This window comes from Crinia signifera, chromosome 3, assembly GCF_055691185.1.
Source record: "Crinia signifera chromosome 3, ASM5569118v1, whole genome shotgun sequence".
Taxonomy (NCBI): domain Eukaryota; kingdom Metazoa; phylum Chordata; class Amphibia; order Anura; family Myobatrachidae; genus Crinia; species Crinia signifera.
Genome location: NC_139219.1, coordinates 199459533 through 199480470, shown reverse-complemented (window position 1 = coordinate 199480470; position 20938 = coordinate 199459533). Strand labels below are relative to the sequence as shown.

At 42.3% G+C, this 20938-nt stretch overlaps 1 protein-coding gene across 3 annotated transcripts in view; it reads left to right on the top strand.

Annotated features, from left to right (window-relative positions):
• Positions 1 to 586: 586 nt before the first annotated feature.
• The window catches only part of SMAP1 (small ArfGAP 1), a 281227-nt gene continuing 260875 nt past the window's right edge, over positions 587 to 20938 (top strand). For all 3 annotated transcript variants that reach the window (XM_083177252.1, XM_083177251.1, XM_083177250.1), the window contains exon 1: positions 587 to 983. In XM_083177252.1, coding sequence (XP_083033378.1) covers positions 866 to 983 — 118 coding nt within the window. In that variant the 5' untranslated portion in view covers positions 587 to 865. The remainder of the gene's footprint in view (positions 984 to 20938) is intronic.

Genomic DNA, 20938 nt, shown 5'->3' with positions numbered 1-20938 from the left:
CCGCCCCCTTTTCGCGCGAGTGTCCCTATTTCTACAGGTCAGAAGTTGGGAGGTATGCTTGGCTGAAGATTTGTGCTGTTTGCGCCTTGGGACTTTTTACTTTTGTGTTTTTGGAATAAAAACCTGTTACTGGATAGGAGCAAATGTGATTTGTAATTAAATCATTTGTTTCTCAAATCAGGAAATGGACAACTATCACTCAAATATACTGAATGTTTTTGTCCATTCTCCTGAGTTTGTGAGCGCACCCATACAGTTCCAAATTTTCAGTCCAACCAACCAGTTGGATGGTTGGAGGAAAGTTGGTCTGATGTGTGGTCAGCATTCTCACTTGTCAGGAGTTAGGCAGGAAGGAGGCACAGCCACTCTGAACCGGAGTTACGCGAGACAGAGGAACAGGCTCACTGCCAGAGACAAGTGATCCATCCATCCATCTATCTCAGTCGGACTCGGACACGTAGGAAAGGTGTGTCTGTGCGTCACTGCAGCTCATGCCGCTCAGTGTTTAGACCCCGCCCACAAGACCTGTCACAGCTAAAAACTCCGGGCATCATAGTAGGAGGGGTTAAAGCAGGAAAGGGTGGAGCCAGGTCCAGTGTGAGTGACAGAGTGATGCCGGTAAGCGACTGATTGGATGTCTGGGGAGGAGAGCGGTGGCGTCACTGTGTGAGGTACCCGGAAGTGGCGTGTGTGCCCGGAGCGGTGAGACTGAGCCACAGCTTGTGAATATACTGTAGCCGGGCTGTTTGCGGGGAGTGCGGACTCTGACTACCTCCACCCTGTATGCGCCGTGTCTGCCGCGTAACCAGCTCCGCAACCGCTCTCACCGCTCAGCCACACGCATCCAGCTCCACCACCGGCAGGCATGGCAACCCGCTCTGAGAGGGAGAAGGCCCAGAAGCTGAACGAGCAGCACCAGGCTATCCTGTCCCGCATGCTGAGGGAGGATGACAACAAGTACTGTGCTGACTGTGAGGCTAAGGGTGAGTGTCATCTGGCCACAGGAGCCCAAACACCTTCCACGTTGTCTTTTATGGCTGGCTACAACCCCTATCATCGCCTACTGGGGTGTCATTTAACGTGTGTCACGGCCTGTAATGCCCGGGCCACCCTGGTGCATTTACTGTGGCAACGCTATGTATACACCCATCTGGCTTCCACCCACCTGAACACACAGACCTCCTGCCCTGCCATCATCAGCGCCCAGCGCTGCCCACACTGCTGCTCCTTGTGTCCCTACCCTGTTATCCCCACACAGTGCTGGCTGTTTTCCCTGTGTGAATGACAGTGACATGCTGCAGTGCTGGGCTGGTTACATGGAGGCTGGAAGTAGTTCACCCTCTATGTTCCCTGTCAATGTTGTGTGTTCTGTGTTTGTGTATATAGCTCCTAAACTCATGTAGGTAATTTTGTATAATCTATATGTGCTCTTAGTATTATCCCTTTATCCCAAGAAGGGTTTTATTTTATCTGAGAAACATTCATAATGTTGTGCATGTGGGCTTTACTTTGGCAAATTAAATCTGAAATAGTGAATGTAAAATTTGCACCCCTTTCTGATGGAATGAATTAAGTTGCTGATACGCAGTGATCTGGATTTGTGTTGGGTTGTAATGTTTGTTTACTCCAAACTTTCCTTTTGAATTGTAACTGTTTAGTTCTCATGAATTGCAGTACTTCCTAATTATTACGAAGAGAAATCACGTTTCACTGTTATGTTTTTATGTCTATTTCAACTGTATTTGTGGAAAAGGAATTAAACTTTTATTTGTCCAGTGTTGCTATTAAACAAAGCAATTCATACTCTTCCGGATGTCTATTTAAAAGTGGTTAAGGGTGCAGCACACCTTCATTAGAAATCCAAAGCCACTGGCAGGGTTCATACGTAGTGATCGCAAAAACCCCAACAAATTCTGGGACCCTTCACTTACAAAAATTTGGGTCCTACCTGACCTTTTCTGGGTTCCAAAGGAATAAAGCATCCTCTACCCTTTCCCCCAGCATGGTACATACAGAAGCCTCCTCTCCCCCACATGGCATATACACCCATTACATATTATACTACATGCCATAATGCCTGTTAGAAAATATGCCACACACCATAATTCCTATTACACATTATGCCACATGCCGTAATACCTATTACATATACCACACGCTGTATAGCCTATTACATGTTATGCCGCATAAGTTCAGCTTACCTACATGCTCGTTGCTATGGGTTTCATGCTCTTTGCCAGGGTTTAACACGCTCGTTGCCATGGGGTTACGTGCTCTGCCAGGGATAAATGCTCATTGCCGTGGGGTTAAATTCTCTGCCAGTAGTTACCTACTCTGTCAACGGTTAACCTGCTCTGGTTAACCTGACCTCTGGCTCCTGGTCCCGGGAGCCCCAGCACTGGCATCTAGTAATAATCACCGCACTGAGGCAGCAGTACAGGAGCAAGCAGTGTTCCCGTGCTGCTTAAGTGCGGTGATTATTAGTAGATGCCAGTGCTGGGGCTGTCGAGACCAGGAGTCAGAGGTCTGCGGGAAGCTGCTGCTGCTTGACCCTGTCCTCTGCGCAAGGCACGCCCCCTCCCTGCCAGCACCTCATGTGCTGCCGGGAGGCTGACATCCTGCCTGCAGCCGTCACCACTTCGCTGCGGCCACGGCTGCCGTAGCAGCCACACACTGGCCCAGTCTTCTGCTGTCCAATCCAAGCGGAGCAGGTCCCATGGGACCCATTCATTTTAAAAAAGTGAGTCCCTGGAAAGTACTTGCGTGTAAAATATGTGCTGTATCGCGTATTTGCGAACCCTGCATACAGTGGTGTAAATTTAGGGCAAGGCAGTATGTACTCATTACATATTCAATATGTGAATGTTTTTTTTATTTTTTTTTGTAATTGCTTACAGCCCACAAGCGTGTTATGATATGGACAACGTATAGTTGCAAAAAGTAATTCTAGTCTTCAGTTAATGTGTCAGGGGCAGTTTTGTGAGATAGGAATGGAGGTGAATAGTTACTGAGTGCAAGAGTAGCTACTATTGTATTTGTTCAGACAAACTGCAGTCTTTATCGCAACTCTGTATGAAACAAAATGTCTCATAAAACACTTGGGTCACTATATTGGGTGTACTGTAATAGTGGTGTTATGTCAGTGCTCTAATTATAATTGAACTGATGATACAGCTGCTCTGTACTCTTAATGATCAAATACTCCCTATTAACTATCGAATGGTACATACTGAGTATTAACAAACAAAACCATTGTAAATTAATGAGTAATGGCTGACTTAATCTTTTACACTCTCATAAAATATTTTACATTTCCCAAAAATGTTAGTGGTATTCTGGAAAGCTGGTTGTGTCTGTAGGACAGGTTTTTAAAAGGTTGATTCATTATTACTAGTATTCACTGGCTTGTCTACAAAATTCCTGGGACTATAAATAATTTTCTTTTGATCAGTTACTTTTGTAAACTCTGAATCTTGCACCTGAGAAGATGCAAATCTTTGGCTTTTTTTTTAATGAAATTATCCTTTTAAAAATTAGATTTATCTGTCCAATTTATCTAGTGGGAACAAAAATCTGGTAATGCATTAGGAGCAAATAACAATCAATAATTTGCTCCCAACCGCTGGAAAACAAACAATGGTCAGTTAGACAAATTGGTTAAATCAATCTTGTATAACAAATTTGTAGTCTGTTTTTCAGTATTTGCGAGTAAAATGTTTGTCATTTGCTCCCATTTCCAGATTTTACTTCCCACCAGACATATTGGACATAAATCTGTAGGTGTGAACCCAGCTTAACTTTCTTTTCTCATTATTACAAATAGTTGAACTGTTCTTTTAGGAAATACAAACATCCAACTCCGATAACTGTTAAGTAAACACGTTTGACTATGTATGTATGTATGTAATGTAATTGTTTTTACGCTTCCTAATTAAAAAAGCCCATGCTTACGTACCAGTAAGATAAGCTTATTTTAGAGCATGTTCTGGCTTAATTTTGCATCTGCTAATTGACAATCTGATAGCCCCAGGTGCACAACCTTTTTGTCACTATTGATTGGTTGCTGTAGGTCTACCTCCTCATTTTAATTCTAGCAATTAAGCTAAAAAAAAGTGTTTGTTTCCTGTTTGTTATTTTTTTGGTTGGTCATTGTAGGACAGGGCTTGTCAAATTTTTCTAAAATCTAGGAGCCAGACAAAATAAAATCGCCCTCAAAAAATAAAAAGGTACTTCCTCATCTTTGCGGCCACCACTTACGCTATGCGACTTACGTAAGCATCATTGTCCGCTCGCCACTCTTCAGGCTCGGTGGCTAGCTGCACTCCACTTGTCACAACTTTACTTAAAGGTAATAGATGGTGGCGTGGACCCAGGGTGGTGGCACAGTGAAAATCCGTAACTGGGCCGTAAGGTGGCCGCAAAGATGAGGGAGTACCAATAAAAATTACTGAAAACTTGGACAAGGTGTGTATGCTGCACAGAAGAGAACTATATTACTGACTTTATTCTAGAAATGCAGTATCTGGATAATTTCAACTGAAATTTAGTTGACATTATCCAGTTACTGACTTTATTGTAGAAATGCACCATATATAACTCTTCTCTGCATAATAATTTTGTTTTTTTGACTGCCGCACCACATTTATAGTTATATACATATATAAATAGTGAATTAAAAATGACAGGCCACCACATCCAGTATTAATGTGCAGGGTTCCCTAGCAACTGCCGCCCTGAGGGGGTCGACGGGGAAGGAGGACCAAAGCACTGCAGGAGGGTGGGTGGATGTTTGGCAGACTAGAGCCGTGGCTTCCCATTACTGAGGCCGTGGCTTACTGCCAGGTGTACAGAGCTAGGGGCAGGGGAGCCACCGCACTTACATTTAGCAGGGTGCTGTCTCACCAACTGCCTGGGATGACGGGGTTTGGATCTCCGAGATATGCTGCAAGGGGGGTCACACTGATATCCGCGGCTATGTGAGCAGGGACAGGAGCTGGGACACTGTCTTGCGTCCTATCTCCTTGACAGACAGCGGCATACCACACAGAATCTGGTTGCCAGACAGGAAATTCTGGTTGCCGTGGTGACCGGGGTTTGTCGAGCCCTGTTGTAGGACATATTCAATTATCCACGCTGGTCCAATTCAGTTAGTGGATTGTGATGGCGTACTTTTTTCCTTGCAGCTTTAGTAGCTGTGAGGGAATGGCCCAATGAAAACCTATTGATTCTGCAGGTTATAAGGAGTCACTGAAGTTCCACACGGTAGTCCTCGATTTTAATAACCCTGAAAAGACTATTTAATTCCGTAGCTCTCCTGCTAATTGAATACAGTATGCACCTACTATGTTAACAATCTTTAGAAAATGTAAATCTGTTTTAAACAGTGTTTATGCTCCATTCATGATGAGGGGAACAGTTTTTGTACATCTGAGCCTTTAAAAAAAAAATAATAATAATTGACATTGTGTTCTGTATTTACAGAAACCTAACTTTAACGTGGTGTACATGGTCATACAGAATGTCTGTCAGATTGATAGACAAATTATTTGGCAGCCTGACACCCATCAGATATCCTATGATATCTCTCAGTGTATGGCCAAAGGATATCTAGGTTTGTTCCTTGGGGAGTGATTACAAATACAGAAGTACAACCTTCCCATGTAACTGTTAGGAGACCTCTACTGTAAACATGTAGTATGACCTGCTTCATTTTGTTGTGTATTGTGGGCTAGATTTATCAAAGCTTGTAGAGAGAGTGGTATTTTTTTTATTTATTTTCCTCTCCAAGCTTTGATAAATATGCCTCCTCAGTTCGTATACATCCTATACAATGACCACTTGTGTTTTTATTTTAACTACTTAGTACATAGTATTGCTGATAAGAAGCTTGGGTATTGGCAATTTTGAAGATAATCTTAATATGTTTGGCTCTCAGATTTAATATCAGTTTTTTTTTTTCTGTAGTCAACCCAAACCATGGCAGCGACTTCTCTGAGCTCACTATATAGAAAAACTCAATGTTTGTATAATAACATAAAATACCTATTGTAAGGGCTTTTTTGGCTAGGGTTTTCAAAGCCGCCATGTATTGTGGTAAAGGGGCAATAGTATTAAATACGGAACATTCTTGCGAGCAGGGTCCTCCTACCTCTGTTGGTTTTTTTTCGTACCTAGTCTTTTAAATCACTTTTTCCAATTGTAAAGTGCAAAGGAATATATTGCGCTATATAAGAAACTGTAACAAAATAAACATCCAACGTTTAAAACAAGAGGCAGTAGCTTTGAAAAGTGCTAATTATAAAATTCAGGGCTTACCATTCCAAGAAAACTCTGTTGCTAAAGTCTGTAGTACTGATTCCTCCAGATTTCAAAGCCTATAATATGAATTTATAATCCTACAAATGTGTTGGTAACAAGTCTTGCATTTGCAAAGCAGTGATCGGTAACACGTGGTCCATCAATCCTTCACCTGTTGTACTGGACTCATTCATGACTTTTTAGATTACTTTGTTTATAGCTTGTAACCAGGGCTATTTTTGTGCAGGCTCCAGCAGGAACTGAGGCCCTTATTCTAGTTCACTCTTTCTGACAAAATATTTCTTAGATGGACAAAACCATGTGCACTGCAGGTGAGGCAGGTGTAAAACCCCACTTAAATCTAATTATCTCTGCACAAGTAACACATGTAATGCTTGTAACATTTGTTCAATAGGCCTGCTGATAAGTTACTATTTTAGTGACCTTTAACTTATGGAACATATTATTGAGATTAAGGGATATAGTCAATTGTTTGTGCTACCGGCAACCATTAGAGGGCGTCAAACAGTTTTTCAAATTTAGTTTCGGATTATAAATTTGCAAACACCAGCTCACACACCCTCCATGGGTGGTGAGTTGAAAACCTTGAAAAGTCTCCTGTCTGAGCACACAAAGGGACATTTTGTGGTGCGCCTATTCGTTTGGTTGCTCTCAGCAATTGAGTGGCATGCCAGTGCACCAGGGGGTGGCGGAAGAGCGCACATAAAAGGGGCCGGGCTTTTACAGGTTAAAAAATGGGCAGGGCTCTGCAAAATTAGCAAAAAGTGAACACTATTTTACCCCGTGGATCATTTGTTTGATGTTTTATCCCATATGGAATCCCGATACTTATAATGATAAACCATGCTGTGTATATTTACAGATTCTGCATTTTATTCAGACTACGCCCGAGGCTATGGTTTCAGAAGATGTAGAAGATCCCTTTAAATTGCTACTTGCATTTACCCATTCTGGTGTATTTAGATTATGCTACTTTTACACTGATCTGGATATTGCCAACAAGCAGGGTATATGGTAATGTACTCTGCAGAGTTGGCAACATAATGTCCCTGGACTTGTATACCATGCTAAAACATACCCCGACAGTGTTAAAATATTTGTACTGCCATTCGTTACAAGAAACTTAAAATATTACATAGAGCCCATATTTCTCAGTCACAAATGGTTCTAGAGGAAATGGGAAAATGCTCTGCGCATGGGGCAAATTCTTTCCATAATGTTTGGCAGTTGTGGGAAGGTTGTATTGGTTTGGAATAAAGTGATTCATTATATTAGACATTTGAGGTATCAGTAAAAAACCTAATTGCATGTTTGTTTGCAAACCTTAAGGTGTGGGACCTGGGTCTGTGAAATAAAGGAAATTGTACCTGCACTCATGGGCTTTTGACGGTGGCAATAAAGTGTATTCAAATGCACTAGACAAAGATCTGCTCCCTTAGGGGGGTATTCCATATGCGATTCCAACTGTCGGTACACCCTGACAGTCGTAATCCTGTACCATTTTTGCCCAGCTGAACTGAAATTAGACAGCCAGAAATCAGCATTCTAGATGTCGAGTGTCGGAAAATGGGCAGGTTGTGAAATCGGCCACAGATTGTCAAAAAACAGCTGTGAATTTGACAATCCACCTTCAATGCAGTTGGAAAAGGCAGCATTGAATAGGCAGCGGCTGCGATTTCCTCCAAGGAACATAGCGTCCGACATTGAATACCCCCTTTGTCTCTGAAGATTTTAATATGATTATACATCTGATCTATTATGAAAGACGGGCTACATTCCTGGATATTGAAAATGGTGACCGAAGGTTTCACAAAAAAGTGAGGTATATACCTAGACACTGGACGATGATACTCAAAACCATGTTTCTAAGTTATTTGAAAACACTTCCTGGTTCCTTCTACGGTAAATTACTACTGAGCTTTATTCTCCAAAGACGATATTAATGTGTCTTGCATGGATTATGTCTCTTGTGTATTTTCTTATGGTCTTGTTTTATGTACCCCCTTTTATTTTTATTGATCATATAACAAATAGTGTGTGTGTATGTATTTTAACTAGAGTTCATTCTAGCACCCGCTTTCTTTGAAAACCCGTACAGTTCCTGTTCACTTCCTGGGGTGTCGCTGTCTGCTGTGGTGTTTCTAGCACAGGTCTGTTTTTGGGTACTTGTTTCCTAGCACGGCGCCCACGATCTTAAGTTGTATCGCATCGCATGCCATATGCCCGTATGCGATGCGATTTTAAATTGTATAAGCCCCCTATACGATTTTTAACCCCTTCCTGACACAGCCAGTTTTTGCCTTCCTGACAGCCCTTTTTTTCAAATCTGACATGTATCACTTAAGTGGGGATAACTTTTTTTTTGCTTTTACTTATCCCAGTGGTTATGAGTTTGTTTTTTCGTGACACATTGTACTTCAAATTAGTGGTAAATTTGGGTCGATACAGTCTGTGTTTTTTTGTGAAAAATACCAAAATGTCGGAAAAAAATGGAAAATTTAGCAATTTGCAAAATGTTAAATTTTCTGATTGTGAGACAAATAATCATACCACTCAAAATAGTTAATAACTAACATAGACCATATGTCTACTTTGTTTCCATCATTATTTCAACTTCCTTTTAATTTTTTTGGACACTAGGAGGCTTACAATATGAATAGCAAATTCTCAAATTTTCAAGAAAATTTCAAACACTGATTTTTTTAGGGACCAGTTCAGTTCTGATGTGACTTTGAGGGACTTGTATGTGAGACACCTCCATAAATGATGCCATTTCAAAAACTGCACCCCTCACAGTATTCAAAACAGCATTTTGGAAGTTTGTTAACCCTTTAGGTGTTTCACAGGAATTTCAAAATTTCATTTTTTTTGCAGATTTTCAATTTTAATACATTTTTCTAAGGAACACAGTAGATTTTACTAGAGAAATGTGACTAAAAATTGATTCCCCCAATTCTTTTGTTTTCATAAATATCCTATATGTGGCCCTAGTGTGCACGTTGGCCAAACCACAGGCTTCATAATAGAAGGAGCACCTACTTGATTTTGGAGCCTCCTTTTTATGAGATTATTTTTTAGGCACCATGTAGGTTTCTAGGCACCATAAGATGCTAAAATTTAGGAACCCCCCCACAAGTGACCCCATTTTGCAAACTACACCCCTCAGGGAATTCATCTAGGGGTATAGTGTACATTTCAAACCCCCAGGGGTTTCGCCAATTGTGGTACAACTGGGCAGTGAAAATGAAAAATTAAATTTTTTACACAAAAATGCAGTTCTGGCTCAAAATTTTTCATTTTCAGAAGGTATGAAGGAGAAAAAGCACCCCAAAATCTATGCCCCAATTTCTCCCGAGTACGGCAATGCCTCACATGTGACCAAAAAATACCATTTGGGTGCATGGCAGGACTCAGAAGGGAAGGAGTGATTTTTGGATTTTGCAGCTCAGATTCTGGTGAAATGTTGGTGGGTGCGATGTCGCATTAGCAAGACCCCCCAAGCACCAATACAGTGGAAGCCCCCCACAAGTGACCCCATTTTGCAAACTACACCCCTCAGGGAATTCATCTAGGGGTATAATGTACATTTCAAACCCCCAGGGGTTTCACCAATTTTGATACAACTGGGCAGTGAAAATGAAAAATTACATTTTTTACACAAAAATGCAGTTCTGGCTCAAAATTTTTCATTTTCAGAAGGTATGAAGGAGAAAAAGCACCCCAAAATCTGTGCCCCAATTTCTCCCGAGTACGGCAATGCCTCACATGTGACCAAAAAATACCAGTTGGGTGCATGGCAGGACTCAGAAGGGAAGGAGTGATTTTTGGATTTTGCGGCTCAGATTCTGGTGGAATGAATGGTGGGTGCTATGTGGCATTAGCAAGACCCCCGAAGCACGGTGAAATTATGAACCTAATAATCCATAGATGTGTGGTATATTTTAAAACACTCCTTTATACATAGGCCGGGTTTGTCGGGGCAAGTGTCACACTGGAAAATAGTTTGCTTTCTTATTCCCTTTTTATAGCAAACTTTGCACCTTTTTTGTGTCCTGCCCTTTTTTCCAGTGGAGGGGATTTCATCAGGAAAATGCTGCCCTGGTACAATACGGGGGCCAGTACTAGAAGTACTGGGGCCCTCTGCCTGCTGGTTCCCAAATATTAGGCCCTTTATGACTTCCTCTTGAAAGTGCATAAATGTCCCCCTCTGGCTGGTAGAACGGAATAGCACGTAAGCGTTATACAGTGCCATCTGGATGATATACACGGCCAGCTTCTTGTACCAGATTTTTGTTTTCCGCAGGGCACTGTACGGCTTCAGTACCTGATCTGAAAGATCCACTCCACCCATGTACCTATTGTAATCCAGGATACAATTAGGTTTTGAGGTGTGGGTACTGGTACCTCGTACAGGGACGGAGGTGGTACTGTCTCCGTGAATTGTTGTCAGTATAAGGACATCCCTCTTGTCCTTATATTTGACCAACAACATATTTTCGGTGCATATTCCCCTGCTTTCACCCCTTCTCATTACTTGGGCAATGTGCGTTTTTGGGAGGCCTCTTTGGTTCTTGCGCACAGTACCGCAAGCTGCTGTACCTCTTGAACCAAGGGCCTTAAACAGGGGGATGCTAGTGTAAAAGTTATCCACATAGAGGTGATAACCTTTATCCAGGAAGGGGTGCACTAAATCCCAGACCATTTTTCCACTAACACCTACGAGGGAGGGGGGGCATTCTGGCGGTTCAATTCTTGAATCCTTCCCTTCATATCCCCTAAACCTGTGAGTGTACCCTGAGGTGCTTTCACACAGCTTATACATTTTTATGCCATACCTTGCCCTCTTACTGGGAAGGTACTGGCGGAATTTAACCCTTCCTTTAAAATGTATAAGGGACTCGTCTATGCAAATGAATTTATCTGGGATGTACATCTCTTCAAATTTGGCACTGAAGTGATCAATGACCGGCCTGACTTTGAATAGCCGGTCAAAGGTGGGATCATCTCTGGGTGGGCACTGTGCATTATCGTTGTAATGCAAAAATTTAAGGATTGTCTCAAAACGAGTCCGGGTCATGGCCATACGGTAAAGTGGGGTGCTGTACAGAACATCTGTACTCCAATATTGCCTAATTTCTGGCTTTTTTACTATGCCCATATGAAACACCAGACCCCAAAACGTCATCATCTCTACTGCATCTACAGGGGTCCACCTAGCAAATGATGACGTGGGGTTTTGAGCAATAAACTGCTGGGCATATAAATTAGTTTGGTCCACCATTAAATTTATAAAATCATCAGAGAAAAATAATTTGAAAAAGTCAATTTCTCTGAGACCTGTGGAATCAAATTGGATTCCTGGGATGGCCAAAAACTCAGGAACCTGGGGCTCAAAATTGTCTGGTGGTGGGGTCCATACGAGATCAATTATTGGGGGGGGGTCTCAGCTGCTCTACGGGGGCGTCTTTGAGGGGGTCCCTCATCACTAGAGGAGGAAGAGGAGCTTAAGATGAATCCTTCAAATTCCCCGCTTGCCTCACTGGCTGTGTCAGTCAGAGGCAAGCATGGCATATGCCTCCTCCGCTGAATACATTCTTCTGGATGACTGGGATGACATTTGGGATGCCATTTTTATTTTTGTGTTTCTGGTAGTGAAATGTTTTAACACGTGTATAGTGTAGGGGGGGTACAAACTTTATTTCTATGTAGTGTGTAGTGTGTATGTAGTGCAGAAAAAAAAAAAAAAGGTCCTGCGCCAAAAATTTAGCACAGATGTTGGTCAGTAACGTCCGTCACTGAACAGCGCTCAAAGGCAACAGGAATTTGATCAAAAAAATTTGATAAAAAAATAAATAAAAAAAGACCCCACAGCACCCTCAAAAAAAAAAAGGTGATCAGTGATGCGACACTGATTACCAGTGAGGGGCAGCAGGTGAACAACCTTTGGTGCAACTGACAGTGCAACTGGCAGGTATATATAAAAAAAAAAACTTCTGCACCCCCAAAAAGTTGCTGATCACCTCAGATATAGTGATCAGCACAAAAGGGGGGGGCAGCAGACACAAAATATAGCACTCTCTCTCTCTCTATCTATCTATCTATCTATCTATCTATCTATCTATCTATCTCTCTATCTATCTATCTATCTCTCTATCTCTCTATCTCTCACTCTATGACACTGCAGCAGCAGCACTGACAGTTATATATATAAAAAATAACCCCTGCACCCCCAAAAAGTTGCTGGGGGTGCACAAAAGGGGGGCAGCAGACACAAAATATAGCACTTTCTATCACTATCTCTATCTCTCTATCTCTCACTATCTATCACTCTATGACACTGCAGCAGCAGCACTGACAGGTATATATATAAAAAAAACCCTGCGCCCCCAAAAAGTTGCTGATCAGTTAATTTATACTGATCAGCACAAAAGGGGGGGGGGGCAGCAGTCAGTTGCACACGCAGTACAGCTGTATATATATAAAAAATATATAGCACAATCTCTCTATCTCTCTCTATCTCTCTATCTATAACTCTATCACACTGCAGCAGCACAAAATATAGCACTCTCTGTCACTAGCCCTCTCTCTCTCTCTCTCTCTCTCTCTCTCTCTCTCTCTCTCTCTCTCTCTCTCTCTCTCTCTCTCTCTCTCTCTCTCTCTCTCTCTCTCTCTCTCTCTCTCTCTCTCTCTCTCTCTCTCTCTATTAAATAACTCGAACACACTGCAGCAGCACAACACAGCACAGCACAACACAGGAAGTCACAAGAAGTAACAAAGATCCAGGAACGCTACAAGCAGTGATCAGGTAAGTGTTTGCAAGGATCAGGTCAGTATATCGCGGCAGATAGGCACGGTGACCGCACTGCACGCAATTCCAGACCGGAATGGCGTCTGCAGTGCAGTCACCGTTAGTTTAAATCACCCTCCATGGCTGTGATTGGTTCGTCGGTCCGACGAACCAATCACGGCCTTTGGGGGCGGGTGGGGTGAGCTGGGGTGACACCAGTGTCACCCTTACACCCCGTGGTGATTGGTGCTGTACTTTACAGCACCAATCACCACCGATCCCTGTGTCACCGGCGAACGTTATTCGCCGGTGACACAGAAAACGCTGTAATTGGCTGTTCACACTGAACAGCCAATCACAGCGATCGCCGACGGGGGGGCGGCATCGCAGCCCCCCCTGGGCATGCAGGGACATGTCTGCTGTCAGGGACAGCAGACATGTTTAAACTGTCACCGCGTCTATAGACGCGGTGACAGTTTAAAGCCATGACGTACATTTACGCCATGTGTCGGGAAGTACATCCCGGCCATGACGTAAATGTACGTCAAATGTCGGGAAGGGGTTAATTGTATAAGCACCCTAATGGGTGCTTACAATGTTAAATGCACCCCCACTATCAACGCCAACCCGAAACGTGGCGAGCGCAACGGTACGCGTCCTCCGACCTTTTCATACCCCCCACTATCCACGTCAGCGTGGAGTTGATGTTCAATAGTGTGGCGAGCACATCGAGCCACCGAGCCTGAAGCATGGCGAGCAGACGCACATTGCTTCACATACATTCCGCAGGGCTCGCTGCGCTCGCCACACTATCTAGAATCAACTCCACGCCGACGTGGATAGTGGGGGTATGAAAAGATCGGATAGGGGGCACATTTAACATTGAAAACACCCATTAGGGTGCTTATACAATTGTTGAAATCGTATATGGCATACAATTTAAAATTGTTTAACATCGGCTGCCATCGCGTAACATCGCATTTCATCTCAGTGCTTATATACAGACCACACGGTGCTAGAAGCACTACAGCAGACCGTGACACCCCAGGCAGGGAAGAGGAATGGGTTTGCAAAAATAGTGGGTGCTAGAATGAACATTATTAAAAATGGAAAATGCTTTCTTTCATAGTTGTATTATCCCCCCCCCTCATTTCAATGAATAAGACTAAGTAATAACTCCCACTTCATCTTTGATTTGTGATTTTAAATTTATATTTGTAAATAGTTTTTGAAAAAAAAAAAATCATCTTTTTTTCACGTGCATTGTGTGGAAAGTAGCGAGGCTGCAATCTTTAGATGTTGGTACAGCTGTAGTCTGAAGCTATCTCTTCAGAGGACTCCCAAATATTTAGAAGTCCATTGCAAGGGGTCCAGGGGAATAGGACAACAGTGGGAAATACTAGATTTGGACCATTTAACTAATAGGCCAGAAACTTTAATCAAAAGAAATAACTGCCCTCAAGACAGATTGCAAGGATCTATTCAAATCATCGGGATACAGTGCTATGGTATCTGTGACAGCTCCATCTGATGATAGGAGTAGACTAGACTATACATGACAATGGTTCAATGGCAAGTGTGTATAGGGAAGGAAAGACTTGGCTAGTGCCTCAGCCTAAACTAAATGGTGCTGTAGTATTACCATTTAACTGAAACCCTAGCAGCAGGGGGAGAGTAAAACAACTGATTCAAGTGGCTAAACCTAGCCTCTTAGAGGGCACCAAAGGTTTTCATCGCATACTCTGGAATTCCTTGTAGCTTTACATTCCATTAGTACCAGGAGCCTTAGAAGAAGATGGAAGAAGCGATAGCTAATCCTAACTCCACCATAGGAAATGGGTCATCAAGCGCAGTGACCAGAGCTAAATAGTCACAGAGCTGTGAAATGGAATAGGGTAGTGTACAAAATGCATAAAATTGTTTACAAATATTTTGAATTCTATTCTTACTATTGCAAAAAAGATCATTCTGATACACTGTAATTAGAGGTCTTCCCCTCCTTTATCAGAACTTAAACAATAGCAGATTCTATTGTACTTTGATAGATTTTTGTTTGCCTCATTACACACACACACACACCTTTTCCTCCTCTTGTTTCCCATTTACCCATCTCTCCTTCCCCTTATTTCTTTACTCTTTGTTATATTGTAATTATTTTTATGTGTAAAAAGAAAATAGTCTATTTTTGACTGTGTGATCATTCTATACCTATTCAATTATTATCATGCAAGTCTCTAACTATTTTCCTACACTTAAAACCCACATTAGAATTTATTTACAATAGTCTCTAGTAGAGCTCCTGAGGAAAGGGATGTATTAGGGACAAATAGTATAGGGAGTGGTCAAATACTTGTACTGTAACTACTTTGGGAGATAAAATGGAAAACAAAAAGTAATAGTCTATCTTGTGAGAAGGTATTAAGAGTAATAAAGTGACGGGAACATTAACCCTATGTTTATGTTCGCTTCTATCCCAGCTTTGTCACTCCATTTTGTCTGCCCCTTACCTGTAGAATGTAAGCTCTAACTAGCAGGGCCCTCTCTCCTCATGTGCATTTCTTAGATGTTCAAAAGAACAAACTATGAAGACTTCCACACAGAAACACCACTCTTATTCATAATCCTCTATTCAGAGGTGCTAATGTCCTTTAACTTAATTGGGAACACTGGTCACTTGAAGGATAGTTTGCCTGTGGTGGGACATGTGGCAAATTTTTACAGTGTAGTTCTAGCATGCCTGGATTTACCCATAGTTATACCCCTTTAACACCATAATCATGGATTTAACCCAAGGTTTGGAGCTCAATCTGGGATAGATATGTTTTTAAATGGCGGATCAGTTATTCACAGGTTGGCAGCATTTACACTACATGGATGTAGTGTTAAGTATTCTGACTGTGCTTTTTGGTTCACATCTTCAAGCACTGGGGATATGCTTCTTCCTATACTAAAAGTGGGACCAGAGTTGGATTGTTCACACTGCTCCCTTACATGGATCGTTCCTGGAGCCAAATCAGGCCACTAATTATCCAGTTTTTCAGAGATCACCTTTGTACTGTCCGAGACTCAGTAGAACGCTGTTTGAAGAGGTGGTGTGAAAGGGGTGAAAGGGGTATTTAAGTTGGATAACAAAATCAGCAGGTGCAAAACCTATCCAGACCATTAATGAGGAAATATAGGAAGGGGGCAGGTATACTGTATACAAAAAAAAGGGCTCCAAAGAGTCGCCTCATTCAGAGTAGTGGCCATCCAGGTAGTAAAATAAGAGCCACAACCCTGAAAAGAAAGGAAAAAAAATAAACAAAGGCTCCAAACTTGTAACTACGCTTATGCCAGGCATGTCCAGGCTATGGCCCTCCAGCTGTTGTTAACTGCAATTCCCATCATGCATTGCCACTGTATTGCTATTAGGGAATGCTAAAACTATGACAAGACATGCTGGGATGTGTGGTTTCACAAAACCTGGAGGGCCTCAAACTACTATGAGAAGCAGCTGTGGTTGAGAACAGGCTTAAGATGGCTGTGTCCGACTGGCAGTATGCTCCAAACCAGTGGTGTCAAACTCATGGCCCTCCAGTTGTTGGGGAACTACATGGCCCAGCGTGCCCTGCCACCATTCTAGCAATCCATTATATAAAATTTGTGGCAGGGCATGCTGGGATGTGTAGTTCCCCAACAGCTGGAGGGCCATGAGTTTGAAACCACTGCTCCAAACAATCAATGCAGTGATGAGAGGAGTTCAAGGTGTTGACTTGTACTCCATATTTCCCAGAACTCTGTCTGATCGAACATTTGTGATACGTGCTGGGAAACCGTTTTGAACCATGGACGGCCCCATTGATTGTGTATTCTCTGAAATGCTGTGTAGCACGTGGAACAATTTTTTTTTTTTTTTTGGGCATAAAATTAAATAAATAATTTTGGCCTTTTTTGTTTTCCTACATCTTGTGTAAATGCATTACTTGAAGTTTGCTTTTTGACTTGGAATCACACCTTGTGAAGGTGACATTGTAAGGATGCTGCTGAGTGAGGAGCTTTAACTTGCAATATGCATATGAGGCCAGAAGTCAGGGAGTTTGAAAATGTTACCAGAACCCTTGAGAATTAATTATGTAAGAAGTCTGCTGTCTGATTACTTATCAATTGTCTTTGGTTTCCTTAGACCTCATTAGCCATCGTGGAGGGAGAAAAACCTGAGCTGTGTGATTTGACTTTGAACTAGGACAGTACTGCATATGCATTGCTGTGACTTTATTCTGTATCCAGATCGCACAGGCACAGATCTCCTCTGTCATTCTAGTACATATTTCTGCCACAAGGGATGGCTTTGAATTTGGAAGTGACAATCTTTCCATAATTATAGCACACACAATGGAGCTTAAATAAAGGATTCTTGAATAAATAAGTAAATAAAGGATTCTTGAGTAAACATCTCCTATTTGCTGTTGTGGTGTACAGTGAACACTCAGAACTAGCTTACAGTGTGCCACTCCCAGCATAATCTTTCCTTTTTTTTTTTTTGGTGTTACTCGTTGCTAGAGCAGACAAAGGGCCTGATTCAGGTCCCAACAGATCTGGGGTACTTATCGCAAACTACTGAAATTCAGTACTTCCTGCATGTGACGCAGAACGACTGCAGTCATCAAGAGATTGATATTTGGGGGATTAGAGGGAGTACCCATGGCCGAGGCCTTGAATTCCTTTAGAAGATGCAGGTTTTCTGGCTTATGGTGCAACAAGTGATCTGATGCTGCGTCCTAGAATACAGCACTAAATCACAAATACATGTATCCAGCATCTACTTATACCAGATGCCTCCTGCTGCATTACTAAACCTGTGTATTGCTTTTTCAGAGTAAGCTGCATCAATGCACCTTCCAACCACACTTGAATCTGGCACATAGCTGACAAGGTGGTTAAGTTGCTGTGCTGCACATTTCTGTGTAGAGTACAGATATCCTACATCTTTGTTGCAGTCATGCCAAACAGGCCCTTCTTGGCACTCTGTTTCATTGTCGTTTGTCTATCTGTGTGGGCTATTTATGAATCTGTGCACAATGTTTTACAATGTAGCAACTGACGCTTTTTTTAAATACCAGTTCTGTTCCAAATATGGACTATGTCACACACAACGGGAGGTATTCAAATGTTTACTTTTGGGCATCAGTTTTTTTCCCACCTTTGAAATGTACAGATCTGAAGTCTTTTGGTGATGATCGGGTGAGCTATTTAAATGTTTTTTTCTTTAGATGTCTAATCTGTTGTAGTTGTCTTACTTATCATGCCCATTTATTCCCCTTTTTTTAATCTCACGCCCATTTTATCCCTATTTTTAATATCACAGATTGCATATATTTTATTTGTGCTCCATTTTAATCCTTTTTTAATTTCCTATATTTTTCCACCCTGTTTAACTCTGGCCGCTGTGTTTAGCCCAGCCCTGCTAGTTTATTTAGCTGCATTTTGTGCGAGAGAATGTGCGGAGCAGTGGCCTGCATGAATAGTGTTGCCCGTGTTGAAGAGAGGCTTGCAAGGTTTTCTGAGTGTAAGGTAAGTATATATTTTTTGTTTTGATCATAGGCTGCCCCTAATTAGCTGCCCGCAAGTTTACCCTGCCTTCTGCTCGGCCATACGTTTTTATCTGTTATAACCACACCCACCCCGTGTTAAGCAGACGCCATTTAATTCACGCAGCCCTCGCCCGGATGTGTCCTGCACGGTGATTCTGAAAAACAGATGCATGAGCAGGTGGGGGCCACATTCAAGGAGCCTCAGCACAGCTGCATTCTAGGAATAGATACATTCTGATTGGTTGCTATGGGCAACATCACCTGTTTTTCAGTATTAGAAGCTTTAGTTAGCTTGCCCCTGAGTTTGTAGGATTGTTTGGCAATGGGTAACAAAGTTATTTCAGTGAGGACCTAGAGCAGGCCTTCCCAACCACGGTCCTCAGGGCACACCAACAGTGCAGGTTTTTGTGATATCAGGCTTGAGCACAGGTGAGTTAATTAGTACCTTAGTGATTCTGATTAAACCATTTGTGCTTAAGCCTGGATATCACTATAACCTGCCCTGTTGGTGTGTCCTGAGGACCGTGGTTGGGAATGCCTGACCTAGAGTTTGACTGGAAGTCTCAAAGGGTGATTCATTTATATAAAGATTAAAGTAGTCAAGTAATTGAACGATTGTAGTGTTCCAATGGATTTCGAGGACTTTGCAATTACAGCGCATATCCATTGCTTTGTGTTGTAATAATCCCTAACAGAGGATTTATGTCCCATGGAGTTAGTGCCCCCCCCCCATAGATAGGCAAGAATGAGAGAGGTATAAGGGAGAAAGAGAAGCCAGGCCAAAAGTGTGATCCAGCCCATTCCTCCACAGAGCATATACCATGTCACACCTTTGAACTGCCCCCCTATACCACATCAAGTTCTCCCCAGCCCACCTGCAGCTGTGCTGACTTTCCTGCACCCTCCTGGAGAAGGACTTCAGAAAGTCCACAAGTATGTATCTTTCTCTGTCATTGGTGCTCATGGTTCTTGATGCATAATTGCCTGTGGGAGCTCAGTGGTGTTCAGTTATGAGGCTTCTGTTCTGTCACCTGCTGTGATGAAGGTGCATACTGTATTCAACTGATCAACAGCCTTTTGCATCTCCAGCTGGTTAGTATCATTAATGCCGCACGAGATGTCCGTAATCTGTTTCTGCATGGCAGTTCCCGATGCACTTGACTATTTATCTCCTTGCCTCTTCTGTGTAGATCCATTCAGTAAATTTGTACAGTGTTTAGCACTGTACCTCTTGGGTTACAGGTTAGCTTCTATCCAGCATGCTACTGTACCCCCTGGGAGAGTGTGTATTTGTGTGTGTGTGTGTGTGTGTGTGTATTTTTCCACATGCTTTTCTGTGATCTAATAATACACAATGTCATCTAGTGCTACTTGTTAAGCTCCTACCACTTGTTTCAGTCTTTCATGGAAGAGAAGGTTAAGGATTGAGAGGTTTATTCCAAAACATAAAAGGGCATTACTTTTATTAGTTATTTTGTTATTAAAAGTTCTTCCTTTTAAATCTTGCTCCTTACCAGGTTTTGGATGTTGGTGCTTAGTATATTAACTCATTGGTCTTAAAAAAAAAAAACTATAAACTTGTGTTCTGCATTTTGCTCTGTGTTATTTTTCATTGTCAAACAGGCCTGTGTGAATTTTCTTTAGTAAGATATCCATGTGCAGAAAATATTTAGCATATTGTTGGCGCATAATATGAATTAGAATTTTGAATATTTATTAGCCTTCAATGTAACTTATCTGGTTACGGTAATTATTCCCAGATACATACACACCTGCCACCCGCTTCACTTAAAACTACAGTGCATCTAGAAAGTATTCACAGCACTTCATTTTTCTCACATTGTAATTTTATAGCCTTATTCCAAAATGGAATAAATCCCCCCCCCCCCCCCCCAATATTCTACACGCCATGGGCGTTATTCTGGTTGATTCGCAAGGCTGTGAATTCGCAGCCTTGCGAGTCCACCAAACCCTGCCTTGTGAATGGTGGCCTGGACGCCACCCATTTGCAGCGTGTGTTCGCACGCACTGGCTGCGAATGGATGTTTTGCGCCGACAATCGAAGGATGTGGAATGTGCACATATATCCAAGGCTGTGGAGTCGGTAGATAAATAGTCCGACTCCTCATACGGCTGACCCCGACTCCTCGACTCCGACTCCTCTGTATTAATATGCGAATGTATTTGATACATTCCTTGAAGGAAAGAAAGGCAACATACATATTATTACTACAGAAACTAGAGGCTGGGAAGCCAACAGTCT